At 38.9% G+C, this 15438-nt stretch overlaps 1 protein-coding gene and 3 non-coding genes across 4 annotated transcripts; all 4 read left to right on the forward strand.

Moving 5' to 3' along the window:
- Window positions 1-4036: 4036 nt before the first annotated feature.
- ncl (nucleolin) lies at window positions 4037-14752 on the forward strand. The gene is made up of 16 exons (XM_041791953.1): window positions 4037-4189; window positions 5234-5332; window positions 5425-5548; window positions 6600-6743; window positions 7090-7317; window positions 7544-7681; window positions 9487-9570; window positions 9752-9875; window positions 10473-10609; window positions 10988-11114; window positions 11831-11967; window positions 12190-12319; window positions 12627-12769; window positions 13024-13150; window positions 13519-13802; window positions 13988-14752. The coding sequence occupies exons 1-16, from the start codon at window positions 4172-4174 to the stop codon at window positions 14053-14055; spliced, it is 2112 nt and encodes a 703-aa protein (XP_041647887.1). The 5' UTR covers window positions 4037-4171; the 3' UTR covers window positions 14056-14752.
- On the forward strand, window positions 6844-6983 carry LOC121512883. Its single transcript, XR_005992156.1, has one exon. It is a non-coding gene; the product is annotated as a small nucleolar RNA SNORA57 (small nucleolar RNA).
- On the forward strand, window positions 7400-7470 carry LOC121512880. Its single transcript, XR_005992153.1, has one exon. It is a non-coding gene; the product is annotated as a small nucleolar RNA SNORD82 (small nucleolar RNA).
- LOC121512884 lies at window positions 10738-10878 on the forward strand. Its single transcript, XR_005992157.1, has one exon. It is a non-coding gene; the product is annotated as a small nucleolar RNA SNORA57 (small nucleolar RNA).
- Window positions 14753-15438: the final 686 nt, after the last annotated feature.

Consider the following 15438-nt stretch of genomic DNA (forward strand, 5'->3'; position numbering starts at 1 on the left):
AACCAGTTGCTGGGATTCAAAGCCAGTTCCACATTAAATGTGACATCTACATCTTACATCCTTTCAACATTTCACATCAATCCAACTTCAGGCTTTGATCTCAGCCCAACATCAGAATCTGGTGTCAGCTTTTACCATTCAAGGTCCAATGCAAGATCTGACATGAATCTAATGACAGCTTTTGATGCCAACGCAATTTAAGGTTTCTAAAGGGGTATTTCAGTATTTCTGAAGTTGAGTTGTATGAGGTAACTAGCGGTAGAAGTGGCATTAGCCTCCAGTGGTTTGATTAAGAAGGACTCGCTGGTTGTACCAGTCAGGAAGCTAGGGTATGTACAGTGTAACAGATGGGTACAGTCTCTCCTCAGAATTTAGTGAGGTTTTTTGATAAAAGATGCACCATAAAACAATGTTGGCTCAAATGTACACACAATCAAAAACTTTTGAAGCATTTTACTTTACACCCAGAAAGACTCTTTTTTTGTCACTATTTCGGAACGCAAGAGAACGTAACCAGTAGCCAAAGCCTGCATTGCAAAATAGTGATAAAAAAGTTGTCAGTAGCGCGTACGTATGAGCCAACATTGTTGTGTGACCAATTTTTTACCAAAAACTTGCTAAATTCCACAGAGAAACTGTACCCATCTGTTGTGCTGTATATCCTAGCTTCCTAGCTGGTACAACCAGTGAACCCTTCTTAAAGGAGCAACGCTCACTGAAATCACTGGCAGCTAATGTCAGTTCTACTGCTGGTTACCTCATATGACTCAGCTTCACAAATACTGAAATATCCCTTTAAGTCAGCCCAGTGAGGGGATGCAATATCAGTTCCATATTAGTTGGGACTTCTATCTAAAGTCAAGTCAGGACATCAGGAAATTAAAGTAGAGTAACTATTTAGGCAATCTGATTAGAGTAACCTGGTTCCAATGTTGAAGTAATCTGATTACAAAGCAGCTATACTGCTATTCATATAGATAAAATCAAAAGGAATCTTATGTACAAGTATCTGTTACAACAGTAAAAACAATCTGATTTGTAGAAGCTGTCTGAGTAAAATTTTGAATTACTTTTGAAATACTTTAAAATCTTTACTTGAATGTTTAAGTAGTACCATAAATTTTCAAGAAATTTTTTCCTGGGAATATTCTGGAAATCTTCTAACACACTTGTGGAATTTTTCAGGATAATTTTTACAGAAAATTAAGGGATTTTTTTTCAAGGACTTTTTGAACAATTTCTTCCATGAGGCTAAGATTTTTTAAGGATTTTTTTTTTTTGAATATTCACCTTAAAAAGTAAAAATGTATCATGCTGCAAGCAAAAGAGAAATCTTGAAGAAAAAAACCTCAAACATGTGTCTGACAATGTGAATTGTTAAGAATAAGCTTGCCACATTTCCTACTGAGTCATTCTGCTTCTGATTCTTGGTGGGATTTTGTCACATCCTAGTGAAGGCACTGGCCAGTGATTTTATCAAGAACCTTTCTGTAACTTAATTTGACATGTCTAAAAAGAAGTCATATTTGCATTACTGTGACATGAGTACTGTGAGCAAGCAAAAAGGAAAACTGTAGGAGCAGACAGGCCAAAGTCGGCACTGGCCAGTGTTGAGGCATGAACCCAGGACTAGATGCAAGTCAGTCCAACATCAGTTTGAGACATCATACGATGGCAGGACCTCAGGCAGATGTCGGGATTGAACACTCCAACATCAGGTTTGAATGTAGGCCAATTGTTGGGGTCTGACCTCACAACGTCAGGTTTTGATGTCAGCCCAGTATGGGGATCTGACATCAGTCCAATTTTAGGGTTTGATGTCAGACATGTCAGGTTTTATGTCAAACCAGTGTGGAAATTTGACATCAGTTCAATGTCATGTTTTGATGTGAGCCCAACACCAGGATTTGATGTCAGTTCACTGCCATGTTTGATGATAAATCTCATAATCATGACTTTGGACTTTTTCCCTTTGATATTTCTACTTATTTACTTTTTTTACTGGCAGCAATGGGCTTCCATGGCCAGGATAGATTTCATGTAAGGGCACTTTATTTCACTAAAGGCTGATGAATATCAACAGCATTGACTTAAATAAAATGAATGGTCAGTAAACATATCTCATATGGCTTGTTTCTGTTTTGTGGCTCAACTGATGATGTATAGCACCTCCCTATAAATCAGAAAAGTGAGTCACTATGAAAGAACCATACAACAAACAACTCAAAAATATTGGGTCACAATACAGAGGAAAAAAAGAAAAAAGGATAAAAGCAACACAAAATATGGTCAAAGATAATAAATGCTGCATAGAAGTAAAGTAACAAAAGAAAACTAAAGAAAAGGAAAAAAGAAGAGATAAAAGCAATGGATATAAGAATAAGATAACGTGGGGAGGTTAAAAACAATACAGCCTGCTCATGGGTTGGATAATTCACTTCCCACATTGAAATAAATAAGCAATCTAAAGCAATGCTGCCTCTGTGTGGTGCTGAGGCTTAATTGCTCAAAATGTGCTATACTCCATTGGCTGACAAGAGCCAAGGCTGTTCAGTACAAACACTCCAGGGATGACTAAAATATGAATAAAGGAGTCACAATTGCCACAAAATAGGTCATGTGGTAAGATTTTCTGAATTTTGAAAGCATTCTCATTTACATTATATCATAGACACTGGGTCTTTGTTGGAAAGTTTTGTGAAATTTTCTAAAAATTCATAACATCTACTCAAGTCTTCAAAAAGGAGACAGCTTTAATATTTTATCCAAGTACTTTTTTTATTATCAGTGCCATGACAAGCAATAAAAAATAATAATGGTGTTACACATGAAGAAGGTAACACCAGTGACAATTTTTTCAGAAACAAAAACATTTTACAAAAAGGCTGCTGCATGATATCAAACCACATGTTGACAATCAGGATACACCAACAAAATGATATATAATCTGTTTTTAATCGATTTTGTATAATTTCCTGAAACAAGGGGGGACACCAGTGACGCTGTCTAAAAGCTTCATGTAAAATCAGGAGATCATTTTGAACAGTTTCTAAAATGTTGAAGGGTCAGTGGGCTAATCCTGGGCATTTCCTCATAGATCATTAAGAAAGAGGCACAGGAAGTCAAGTGATACCATCAGCATGATTTTAATTTTAAAATTAACAATCTTTTTTTTAATATGGTAACACCAGTGACATGACTCAGGAATAATTGCAGTCATGATATAATTCAATATATCTATTCCAAATTTTGTTGTTTCTTGTCTTTTTAATTATCTGATGGCCATACATTTTTGTTTTTAAATGGCAGAAAAAATACATTTTGACCACAAAGTTCTGCCCTCACCCTCTATACATGGCCATGGGGACATGCACCTTTGTGGTGGTTGGCATCTGTAACTGGTTTAAGTTTAAAACTATAAAATAATTTATTACTTTATTATAAAAGATTCTTATTCTTTTTTTCCTAGTGAAATAATTCAGTAAAGGCTACAACCAGAAAAATGCACGTTTCCGTAGAATAGCCCTGCTTTGTACAGCTGGTTACGCCACTGTGTTTTTGGCTGCATGTTGCAGATGGGTGACGACAACTGGTTCAAACCACGTGGTTGTTATAAACAGCTGCATGGGACATAAAGAAGCTTTGTCCCAAGTGGCTAGTAAACATATGGAAATGTAAGGTTGGGGGAGAAGTCGACTATTCTCGTTTGTTTATTATGATTATTATTGTTATTTAAAAAAACACTTAGTTTGTAATGACTAACATTAGTAAGAGACCACCATTTGACAATTTAAATATGATACATTTTAGTATTTATAAGGCAAAACTATTTTTAGTAGCTTTGACAACAACGCTTTATGTTTGCTATCATACATTAGTTCAAAACTAGAAAAAAAACGTACGTCTCGTGAAGTCATAAATTCACTTGACTTGTCTGTGTAGGCGAGGCGTGGGCACGAGGCAAATGTCTCTACTCGTGATTGGTGGAAGCGGTAATGTGGGCGGGGTGGCGTGAACGCGCAGAGCAGGAGAGTAACGAGCGCGGCTTCGTCTTATCTGTCTTTCCTGTCCAATGTCCCACCGAGTAGGCTGAGCCACGTGTATGCAGTAGCGTTTCGCTTGTCTTCAAACGTCCAATTTCTTGTGTTTCATAGGAACACAATAAAGCACCATGGTGAAGTTAGCAAAGGTAAGAAAAGCGCCATTAATTTTTTTAGTGTCAAAGTGTGTGCGTTTGTGACAGAAAGCTGTGTTTACGCATGAGGCCTTTACGGAGAAGTTGCTGCGTTTGTTAGAGAAAAACGGAACTGACGCTGGTGCTTAATGTATGCACATGTCCCACAGCTAATGCTACCAGCATGTTAATGACCTAATTCTCTAAAGTGTACCTAGTCGAAATGGCATGGTATAAACGCACTCGTGACGTTAATCTTTCATTTCTTATTAAAGGAGATCGGCCATGTTTGTACTGGATGTGGGTTTTTGGCCTGCTAACGCTTACATTGCACACAAGATGGCATTCATGCGCGCACTCGATTTTAGCATGGATTTTAGAGTTACAGGGACGAGATAGTGGATTAAATGGCATGCGGTACAAGCTAGCCTACTAATGCCAACGTTTAATGGTGATTTGTAGGCAAAGCTGAAATGTGTTCACCATGTTGGCTAACGTCGCTGGCACAAAATTAGCATTGACGCGGTGTTTATTTGCCAATATTAAACTGTGAAGCATATAATCACTCAAATCTTCGACACAGTAAGAATTAATAACAAAGTTTGCAACTGAAGGTTGGAAATGAGAGCCTATGTAGGAAAGGAAATAGGCTGTTTGCTGTTAGGCGTGCGTTAAATGCGTGTTTGCCGATTGCAAATTAGCCAACATGCTAACAGCACTACCTCCTGAGCTCCACGTGGGTTGTGCGCCTGCTCTAAAGTGACACACGAGGTGGAAACCTAAGGCAGAGAGATCGTGTTATCACCCAGTCACAGCTATCACTAGTGGCGGAATGTTTTAAATCAACGGGAATGAATTTTTTGAATGATTAAATTATTGTAAAAGCATGTATTTGGGTTCTTTACTCGTAGGTAAATACCTCACACTGTAAACCCCCACCCCCACCCCCCGTCGTTAAACTCGTTAGTAGTATGTCTGGATAGTTCTAACTCTGGGATTTATCTGTAGCAAAACGTGATTTTAAAAGAGTTTTAAATCTTTGTTTCCTTTTATCCACAGGCAGCAAATAAGCCAGTAACTCAGAAGAAAAAAGCCCCTCCACCCCCTAAAGAAGTGGAGGAATCTAGTGAAGAGGACAGTAGTGAAGAGGAAGAAGAGGTACGATGTCTTTAAGTGTGTTGTAGTCCTAAGATTACTATTATTATGAAAGATTGGGATTTTAAATTTGTTTACAATGATTATTTTTACAGATGCCTCCCCCTAAAGCAGCGAAGAAAACCATACCAGCCAAAGCTGCCCCAGTTGTCAAAAATGGCGCTGTTGCCAAAAAAGCAGAAAGTGATGATGATGACGATGATGACGACGATGATTCTGGTAGGAAATTACATTTTATTCTTCCACAGCTTCCTACCACACTTTTTCCTTCCGCTTAACTTTCTTTGAATGTGCCTGGATAGAGCACTCTGTGAACAAGCAGCTTCTTTAGCAATGACCTTTTGTGGCTTACCCTCCCTCTGGAGGGTGTCAATGACTGTCTTCTGGACATCTGTCAGGTCTAAAGTCTTCCCCATGATTGTGTAGTTTACTGACCCAGATCGAGAGACCATTAAAAGGCTCAGGAAACCTTTGCATGTGTTTTGAGTTAATTAGCTGGTTAGGGTGTGACACCATGACTTTCCAATATTGAACTTTTTCACAATATTCTAATTTTCTGAGAGACTGAATTTTGGGTTTTCATTATCTGTAAGCCATAATCATCAACATTTCAAGAAATAAAGGCTTGAAATATTTCACTGTGTATTGAGTCTATATAATATATGGGTTTCACTTTCTAAAATGAGTGACACAATATACTGAACTTTTTCATGATATTCTAATTTTTTGAGATGCACCTGTATAATGGTACAATACATAATTTGAAAAACTTGGAGAAACTGACAGATGTGTTGTATTAACGTTGTTTACTAACCATGTAGCCAAAGGAACCATCTCATGCTACGGTATTTTATAAAGAACTAGGTCAGCACAAGGAGATGCTGAGATTTTGGCCTCTAAAAGAGTATTTTAAAGAATATAAAGAATCAGTCAGCATGCTGAGTTATTAAAATTAGAGTACTGGAAATGGAGTGACTTGCCTGTCTACTGTGAGAAATGGTGCAGCTGTTAGTAGCTCCATGCTGCTCTGTGATGAAGAAAAGCTTCTAGCACTGCAGCCTCTTGCGTGCTTTCTTAAAACCTTGAAACTTTGTCCTGTACTGATAATTGCTTGTTAATTAGCCGTTCAGTACTATAATGAAAATGATGCTTGTTTTAACCAAAGTCAGATGTCAGATAAACATGTTGACACATTAATCCCAGACATGGATACGTCTTTAGTAATAATTAGACATGTTTTAAGGTCTTTTCTTTGTTAATCTACCTACAGAGGAGGAGTCTGAAGAGGAGGCCCCCCCACCTAAAAAGACCCCTGCCAAAGCAACACCGGCTAAACCAGCAGCCAAGGCGGCCCCTGCAAAGGCTGAGGAGTCAGATGATGATGAGGATGATGATGATGACGATGATGATGATGGTAAGATCTGCATTGCAAATGGCTGTAGATGGTTTGGTATGTTAAGGTCTTCTGTACAAATGATTTATACTTCCAAATCCTTGGTAAATACGATACGCACCCTCCATTTCTTGGCATATATGAGGTTGTTTAGTACTCATGTGTGTAATGTACGGAGGAAAAGGAAATGCAGTGCTATGTCTTCGGTGCCGGTGTGTGATGAATCGTCTGCCGGTTCTATCCTCAATCGCTGCGACATTCTCACCTTTTAATGACTCATGTTGGAAACTGAATAGAATTTGCATGTTATTCTCTGAATTAGTGTTACTTCTAAGGTATGAAAACATTTTTTGTGTGCTTTGTTTAGATGACTCTGAAGAAGAAGCCCCACCTCCTAAGAAAGCAGCCAAGCCTGCTGCAAAGCCTCCAGTGAAAGCTGCTCCTGCAGAGGAGTCCTCTGATGAAGATGATGATGACGATGATGACTCAGAGGAAGAGGCCCCACCTCCAAAAAAGGCTGCCCCAGCCAAACCAGCTGCAAAGGCTGCCAAAGAGGAGTCTGATGATGATGACGATGAAGATGATGATGAAGATGGTATGAAACCTCTGTCTCTTTTTCGTAGAAACCGCTTCTTCATTGGCGTTGTCCAATGAAGCGGCTGGATTGTGAGCTACTTGCTGTATATGATGATCAACAAGGGACTTAATACTGATTGTATGATGTCACCTTTTAAACTGTCTGATATAGGTGAATGAAAGATCATGGTTATATATTTTGCACATGACTTTGTTCATGTTTACAATGATGTTTGTCTCTGCAGACTCTGAAGAGGAGATGGACACGACTCCTGCCCCAGCAAAGGCAAAGAAAGCAGGCATGGTGAAGGCCAAGGAAGAGTCAGAGGAGGACGATGACGACGACGATGATGATGATGATGATGACGATGAGGAGGACGAAGGTGAATTAACTTGAATGGCAACTCAATCTTGATTTTTTTTTTTTTTTTTTTTTAGTTTTAGAAATTCACATATGGCAGTGTTATTAAGTAGACCTCATTATTTGATTATTGCGTTTTTATTTTATTTTTAAAGCTTTAAAATGCATTATAAAATGCACAAGTTGGGAAAATGCCATTGAAAAAGATCTAGAAAAGGCAAATTGAAACAGATGTGCAGAATTTTAAAAAAGCCACCGGCTGAACCATCTTCTCCTGTTTTGTCCCCCTGCTCTTACACTGGTTCATGACGGACTCCAAAATAATGCTTCCATTGAATACACAGTAGAATATGTGAGGTTGCATTTTTCTAGACACTGAAGATGGGTTTCTTGATTAATAGTGGTGTAAAGATAATCCAATATGGATTGGTTAACTTATCTTGACGTCAGTGGTCCGAGTGCATTGGCCTGCGGAGCCCTGGATCGGTAAAAATGCGGCATGAACTGGTCTTTGGACCGGTTTTAATGTTAGAGATTGGTTGATTGAGGCTCTGCTGCTTGTTCTCATAGCCCGTTCCACCATGCTCTGGCTCAGCGTCTGTAATCTCGCTGTGACCTTTACCTTTAAACGACATAGGTGCTAGCCATAGATATCAAGACAAATCCCTATCTATGGGTGCTTGCTAGGTAGCTGGATGTGTTTCATGTGGACTGTATATGAAGGAAGAATAACTTTAGAAATGTTGGTATGCTTTGGAGAAAAGCGATTAAGAACTACGGCAGCTCATAAATCTCACCTGTTGAGAAGTTTAGTTTAGTAAAGTTTAGCTAAGATACTAACGCTAAACGTAGCACAAACAGACCTGGACATAAACACTTTTCTGAGTTAAAACTCGGAGAAGTCTTTAGCTATCACAACAGCCCCGTATATTCACGGGGTTTACAACCATAACGTGTTGTTGGGAGTGATTGATTTGGTGACATAATCAATATATCTGAGCCAACTGATATGATATTAAACAGAGAGGACTTTACTGAGCTGGAGGTCAGCTGTTCTCCAGTGTAGAAATTCAAGAATGGAAACAATCAAGAACAGTCGGATACAAGGAGAAAGGAAATAACCATGTTTTTGCCATGTGTAGACTGAATACTCACATTAAGAGGAATTATGAAAGGAAAAAAATGTGTAGAAAGCTGTTTTAATTTGGCTGTTTTCAATATTATTGTAACCCCTTGTTCTCCTGTACTAGCAGACACACAGCTCTGTCTATCCAAATCTCCTTGTGACTTAAAATTTGTTTTAATTTGTGCTTCTTGGGAAAATTTGATATTTAGTTTGTACTGTTATTGGGGTTAATAATGCTAAGGAAGTTACAAGTACAGAAGGACGGACAAGTACCAGTAAAAACTCATTTTAATAATTATCTCCCAATTTAATGTCAAAGTAAGACATCTGGGTGTGATGAAAACTTTCTTAAACATAATTTCAGAATGTTAGCAGAGAAGGCCTGGCATTTAGTCTGTTTTATAAATAAGATCAAATAAACTTAGATTTTTATGAAACTATCTTGTTTTCCCTTTTTTGCTCATTTTTGTTAAAGCAAAAAGTTAAGTTGATTCTATAATCAGATTGCACCTGATCGGATCGGACCAAATTGTTTTGTATTTTAATGAATCATCAGTGAATCGAATTGTCTTGAAGGAGCGATTCACACCCCTACTTATTAACCATAGCAAACATGTAAATTCATGTTAAAACTTAAGTCATGTTCTGTAGTCTTAATCTATTTGTGGGATTTTTACAAATCAACATATCTGCTTGAACAGCACCCCCAGTGACTCCCTCTAAGAGGAAGGCAGAGAGCAAGAAGGACACCCCTCCTGCTAAGAAGGCAAAGTCAGATGGTGAAGGTAAGAATCTCTAATCTGTCCAGCGATTTTACTTCTCAGTTTTATGATGATCAACAAGGGACTTAATACTGATGTGTGATGTCACCTTTATTTGTCTGAATATCCAAACAGTAATAGAAAGAGTTTGACTTTCAGAGGCTAGCAATGACACTCAATGGAATTGTTCTGTCCCATCTACCAGGTTTCTGTCTATTTGTTGGGAACTTGAACTCCAACAAAGATTTTGAAGAAATCAAAGGCTCTTTAAGAAAATTCTTCTCCAAGAACGACCTCGAGGTTGTTGATGTCAGGTTAGGTGGATCCAAGTAAGTATTCCATTAAATGCATATATATATCTGACCCTTTCTTTTCTTTTTGTTAGTGGAAATATCAGGGGGTGCCATCTTTTCTCTTATCTATTACTAATACCTGAAATCTTGGGTGTTGTGCTAACATGCATACCAATCCAGGATCAACAAAAACAGTTTAAAAGGCATGGTAGTAGAATTTCAAAATGCAACATAAAAGGAGATAGCAATCAGAAATGTTGTAGTTAATCACAATCTCAGGATTTTTAATCATTTGTCCACTTTAAATGCACTGTCATCTGTTTCTCAAAAATTAGGCTATTTTATTAGCAGTGATGATCCAGTTTCATCATAGGATATTTAAGTTTACATCCAAGGTAAATTTGAGTAGTTTAAATTCTCACGGATGCTTTTTACAACATTTCATTAAGCAATTGATTGATTAATCTTGGGGAGTGGACTGTCTCCTGTCATTAATCTTACCATTGACTTAACATTGAATCACCCTTTGACAGTGAAGTCAGTGTTGGAATGCAACTTGGCTTTTGCTTGAAGTGACTTTCTGTGGGAGGTTGTCTCGGAGCAGAAATGTCTAACTGTGACTTGCCTTAACAGGAGATTTGGTTATGTGGACTTTGCATCTGAGGAGGACATGCAGAAAGCTCTGGAGCTGAACGGCAAAAAGGTCATGGGTCAGGAGGTGAAGTTGGACAAGCCCAGAAGCAAAGATGGCTCACAGGAGGGCAAGAAAGGTAAACATAGCTTCCATTCCAGTGAGATTGTTACATTACATATTTGCATTGATATCTGTCCTGGAGAAAAAAAAAAGATATTGACAGTTGTCATGAAATCAACAGTGAAAAATAATTACCATACACACCCTCCATTTCTTGGCATACTTGAGGTTGTTTAGTACTCGTGTATGTAATGTACGGAGGAAAATAAAAATGCAGTGCTATGTCTTCGGTGCCGGTGTGTGATGTATCATCTGCCGGTTCTATCCTCAATCGCTGCGACATTCTCGCCTTTTAGATCCTTAAAGGTTTAAAGGTTTATTTCCCTTAAAGGGTCTCTTAAAAAGTGCATATTAGACAACTCACTTTAACTAAAATTGACATTTTTCCCCACAGAGAGAGATGCAAGGACCCTTTTTGTAAAAAATCTTCCCTTCTCTGCGACTGCCGACGACCTGAAGGAACTCTTTGAAGATGCAGTTGATGTCAGGTTACCTCCAGGCCAGAACGGTTCAAACAGAGGGTAAGAACAAACACACAGTTGTGCTTTTGTTTATGCAAAATGGAGAGATTACACAAGGAAAACTTGACCTGGCCCTACGTTGAAGAAGGCCAGTTGTCACAACTTATCAATTCTGCAAGCTGTAGCTGTTAGCCGCATCATTACTGTTCCCTTGTAACTATAAATGTACTTTGCAAATTAGGACTGACTGATTCAGGAGAATGTAATTGAGATTTTTTTCCCTTCAACATTGCGATTTATTCTGCAGTTGTTTAAGTTCCTCATTTTGTGTATTCTTCAACAAACATAAGTAATAAATTGTTGTATATTATAACCTGGGCTGAATGATTTTGAAAAATATGTAGTTGTGATTAATATGACTAGTATGAGTTGCTGTGTTGAAGGGAATTTTTTGTCATTCTAGTTTTGATAGAGAAAAATGTACACAACATAAGAAAACAGGCTTTTTTTTGGCAACTATTCAAAGCAAACTACACTTGAATGTCTGCATTATGTGTAGGGCATAGCTCCCTGCTGCATAGAAGTTTGAATTTTGTTTCTTTACACACATTTAGGTTAAAGAAATATTGCACCTTCTGTGATGTGAAAATTGCAGCAGACCATTTTGCAACTATTTGTAAATCTTGATTATTTGCTCAGCCCCAGTGCAAATACACCAGAACTACTGTTGGCAGTTTATCTTTTTGCAGGAGAAGTAACTCTTTTTCTCTTGACAGCATTGCCTACATAGAGTTCAAAACCGAGGCTGAAGCAGAGAAAATGCTGGAGGAGGCTCAGGGAGCAGACGTACAGGGGAGGTCTATCATGATCGACTATGTTGGAGAGAAGAGTCAGAAAGGAGCCAAGGTGGCAGGTAAGATCTCAAATTCTGTTAATGTTAACTAGAAGCAGGATTTAAGTATTCATACATGATTTATTAATTGAATTTTTTTTATTTTAGTCCATTTAAGTGTTGACTTTCCAGTTTTGTCATTCAATCATTGCTTTGTAGGTTATGGAGATAGTTGAGATGTAAAATTGTCGCTCCATTCTTGGATCCCTCTCTCATGTCTTCTCTTAACTCCTCTCTGTGCAGCATCAGGAGCAGCTTGTAAAACACTGGTAGTGAATAATCTGGCCTTCAGTGCCACTGAGGAAGTCCTTCAGTCCACATTTGAGAAGGCTGTTTCTATCAGAATCCCACAGAGAGACGGCAGACCTAAAGGGTAAATATCCATTATTGTATCGATGGTAGTTTCTTGTTCTTCAAAATCAAGGATCTTAAATCACAAAGTGTTTACCTTCTCATGAGCTCCTCTTAATCTTACCCATGATTCTGCATGGATTCGCACGAGAAGCAGAGCCAATGCTCAGTTAGAACCGGCTCGCCCAACACTCATGTGGGTGCTGCCTATGTCTGCTGTGCAACAAATAGAAATGTGTTTTTAATCTCTTCTAAATCTCCTCCATGGTTGAACTTTTCCCCCAGATATCTCCTTTTCTCCTTCTCTAATAGTAATCCTCTTTCTTTAGTTTTGCTTTTCTAGAGTTTGAGAGCACAGAGGATGCTAAAGACGCTCTGGAGAACCTCAACAACACAGACATTGAAGGCCGATCAATCAGACTGGAGTACAGTCAGAACAGCGGCGGCAGAGATGGAGGCAGGGGAAACTCAGGTCAGTCGTGTGGACATTAATTGAACTGCCTTCATAGATACTTAAGTGGCAGAGCAGACGCGAGTGTTTAGTTTGTTAGAAGAGCCAGATGTGATGAAAACCTGACCTCCTGAATCTCTGTGAGGAATCAAAGATAGTCAAGTCCTGATCTGGCCTTTGCTCTTTAGTCACTGATCATTTCATTACCCAGATGAGGAATAGAGGTGACTGAAATCTAAACAGAAGCTCTCGTATTAAATATTATTCTCTTCCAGGTCCAACAAAAACCCTCTTCGTCAAAGGGCTCTCTGAAGACACAACAGATCAAACCCTGAAGGAAGCGTTTGAGGGCGCTTCAGCAGCCAGGATAGTCACAGACAGAGACACCGGGTCATCTAAAGGGTGAGTTAGTGTGATTATAGATGTTCCCTGTGGCTGTGTTCTTCTCGTGAGCACCGCTCTGTCCAGTAGTGACAGTGCACGGATTCGCATGAGAAGTAGAAAAACCTCGCAGTTAAACAGGCAACTTCCTTTGGTGGTCTTTGCCCATGTCTGATGTGAAACAAATTAATAAACAAAAGCTGATATAAAGTTGTAGTTATTTAATGCAATCTAGCTTAAAATATCAGTATGTATTATGTGACTTGTTCTTTATTTTAACTACTTTTTGTCTCTATAGGTTTTTACTTGTAGCGTATAGTTGCTATCAGCTGCTAAATGTTATTTAGTCTTACTGAAGTAAACTTGTCTCTTTCTTCTGCCTTTTGTAGTTTTGGCTTTGTGGACTTCGATAGCGAGGAGGACTGCAAGGCAGCAAAGGAGGCCATGGATGACGGCGAGATTGATGGTTGCAAGGTCACCCTCGACTACGCCAAGCCCAAGGGTGAAGGCGGCTTCCGAGGAGGCAGAGGCGGTGGATTTGGCGGCGGATTTGGTGGCCGTGGCGGCGGCAGAGGACGTGGTGGTTTCGGTGGCTTTGGCGGCCGTGGTGGAGGCAGAGGAGGAGGAAGGGGAGGCCCTCGCGGAGGACGAGGTGGCCGTGGTGGCTTTGGAGGTAAGGAATTAAAGATGTTGTGATTAGAAAAGAATCTTTTTTTTTTTCTCTCTCTTCTCAAACAGTCTGACGATATTTCATGCCGTGGACCACATTTTGATACATGACCTTCCATGGAGAGCTGACTGTTTTTGCTCTTTGATAGTGATGGCTTGTAAACTAAGTTGTCTTTGTTCTCATTTCAGGTGGAAGAGGAGGTGGTGGTGGATTTGGTGCTAAACCCCAGGGGAAGAAAATCAAGTTTGACGACTAAATCCTTAGTCTGTTTTACTTTTTGAATGGACTCTGGTTTCATCTTTTTTCAGAGCTTTTGGACATTCCAGAAAGCGTAATTGATATATATTTAACTGTTAATGGGCATTTTAGCCCTTTATTTAGATCCTTCAAACCTCCCCCTACCCTCCTGTGCCAGACTGGTACGTCAGACCTTCTCAGCTCGAGTGCTACACGTTAGCACTGAATGTCCCTAATGCAAACCTGCACCTCTCATCCTTGTTAGCTCTCTTGCTTTTCTGAAGGAGTAAAAAGGAAAAGGTTTGCTGTGAAAAATCTGCTTGTCTTTGTCAGATACATTGTGTAAATTTAAACAGTTTGTATGATTTTCATTTTACCTTTTGTAAAAAAAAAAAAGAAACCCTTGTATCCATATGTTTTTGTTTTTATTTTGTTTGTCGTTTAGTTTGCTTTAGGTGCCAAGTTTTACTGTAATGTGCAAAGCATATTTTGATAGAAGATTTGAGTCGGTGTTCTAGAGTTGGTTAAGAAAAATGGCAAAGATGTTCTGTCATGGTTGTTTGATGGGGCACAGTCAGTGTCTGAGTCACAGCGGAGGAAATGCCTCTCGTCTATGTAACATAAAATATTTGTAGTGCATTGACTAATTTTTCCCATCTGAGAATCTGAAGATTTTCATGTGATAAAATAAAATCTTGTAGGTGGTGATTTTTAAATGTCTGTCCTCATTGCACACATGTCAGTCTGAATTATTAAGTATCTGCAGGACCCTCAGGGCTGAAATGTTCATGGATACAGAGCTGTTGAACACAAGGATCAAATACTCTACATTTACTGAGACACCAAGATAGTGGAAATGAGTCGATCTTTATGAGGTCTTTGAGTACTGCCTGATGTTATAGCTGGAAAGGAGCCCATGGATAATGTTGGTGTTCAATACCAACATGATATAAGATCTCTTACAACCTGTCAAAGATTTTCTTCAACTATGTGAGAAATTTGTAATTGTGGAATGTATTTCGGCTGTTAATGCTAGTAAATGCAAGAAGTAGACAATCTGAAGTGCTCTCCGGTGAATTTCTTTTCTCAATTTGTCCTTTATATCTGTGGTTCCTCAGATATTATGAAGGGTTAGGACCCAAAAGTGCCTCTCATAGCCATTTTCAGTGGGTCATGGATGAATGCCTGGGAAAAAAGTGACAAGAAGTGTGAGTACTTTTACTTTAAAAGAAATGCCTCAATCCCAAGACCCTAATGCCTCTGGACATTTTGGGTCCTGATGCCAAAGCAGATGAAAACCACTGCTTTATTTATTGCCATCAGATTCACAAATAAAGGTTAGCTATGGAACTAAAATAAAACTGCAGCAAAGCTAAATAAAATGATACCAAAAGTATTTTTG

Source organism: Cheilinus undulatus, linkage group 7 (genome assembly GCF_018320785.1).
Source record: "Cheilinus undulatus linkage group 7, ASM1832078v1, whole genome shotgun sequence".
NCBI lineage: Eukaryota > Metazoa > Chordata > Actinopteri > Labriformes > Labridae > Cheilinus > Cheilinus undulatus.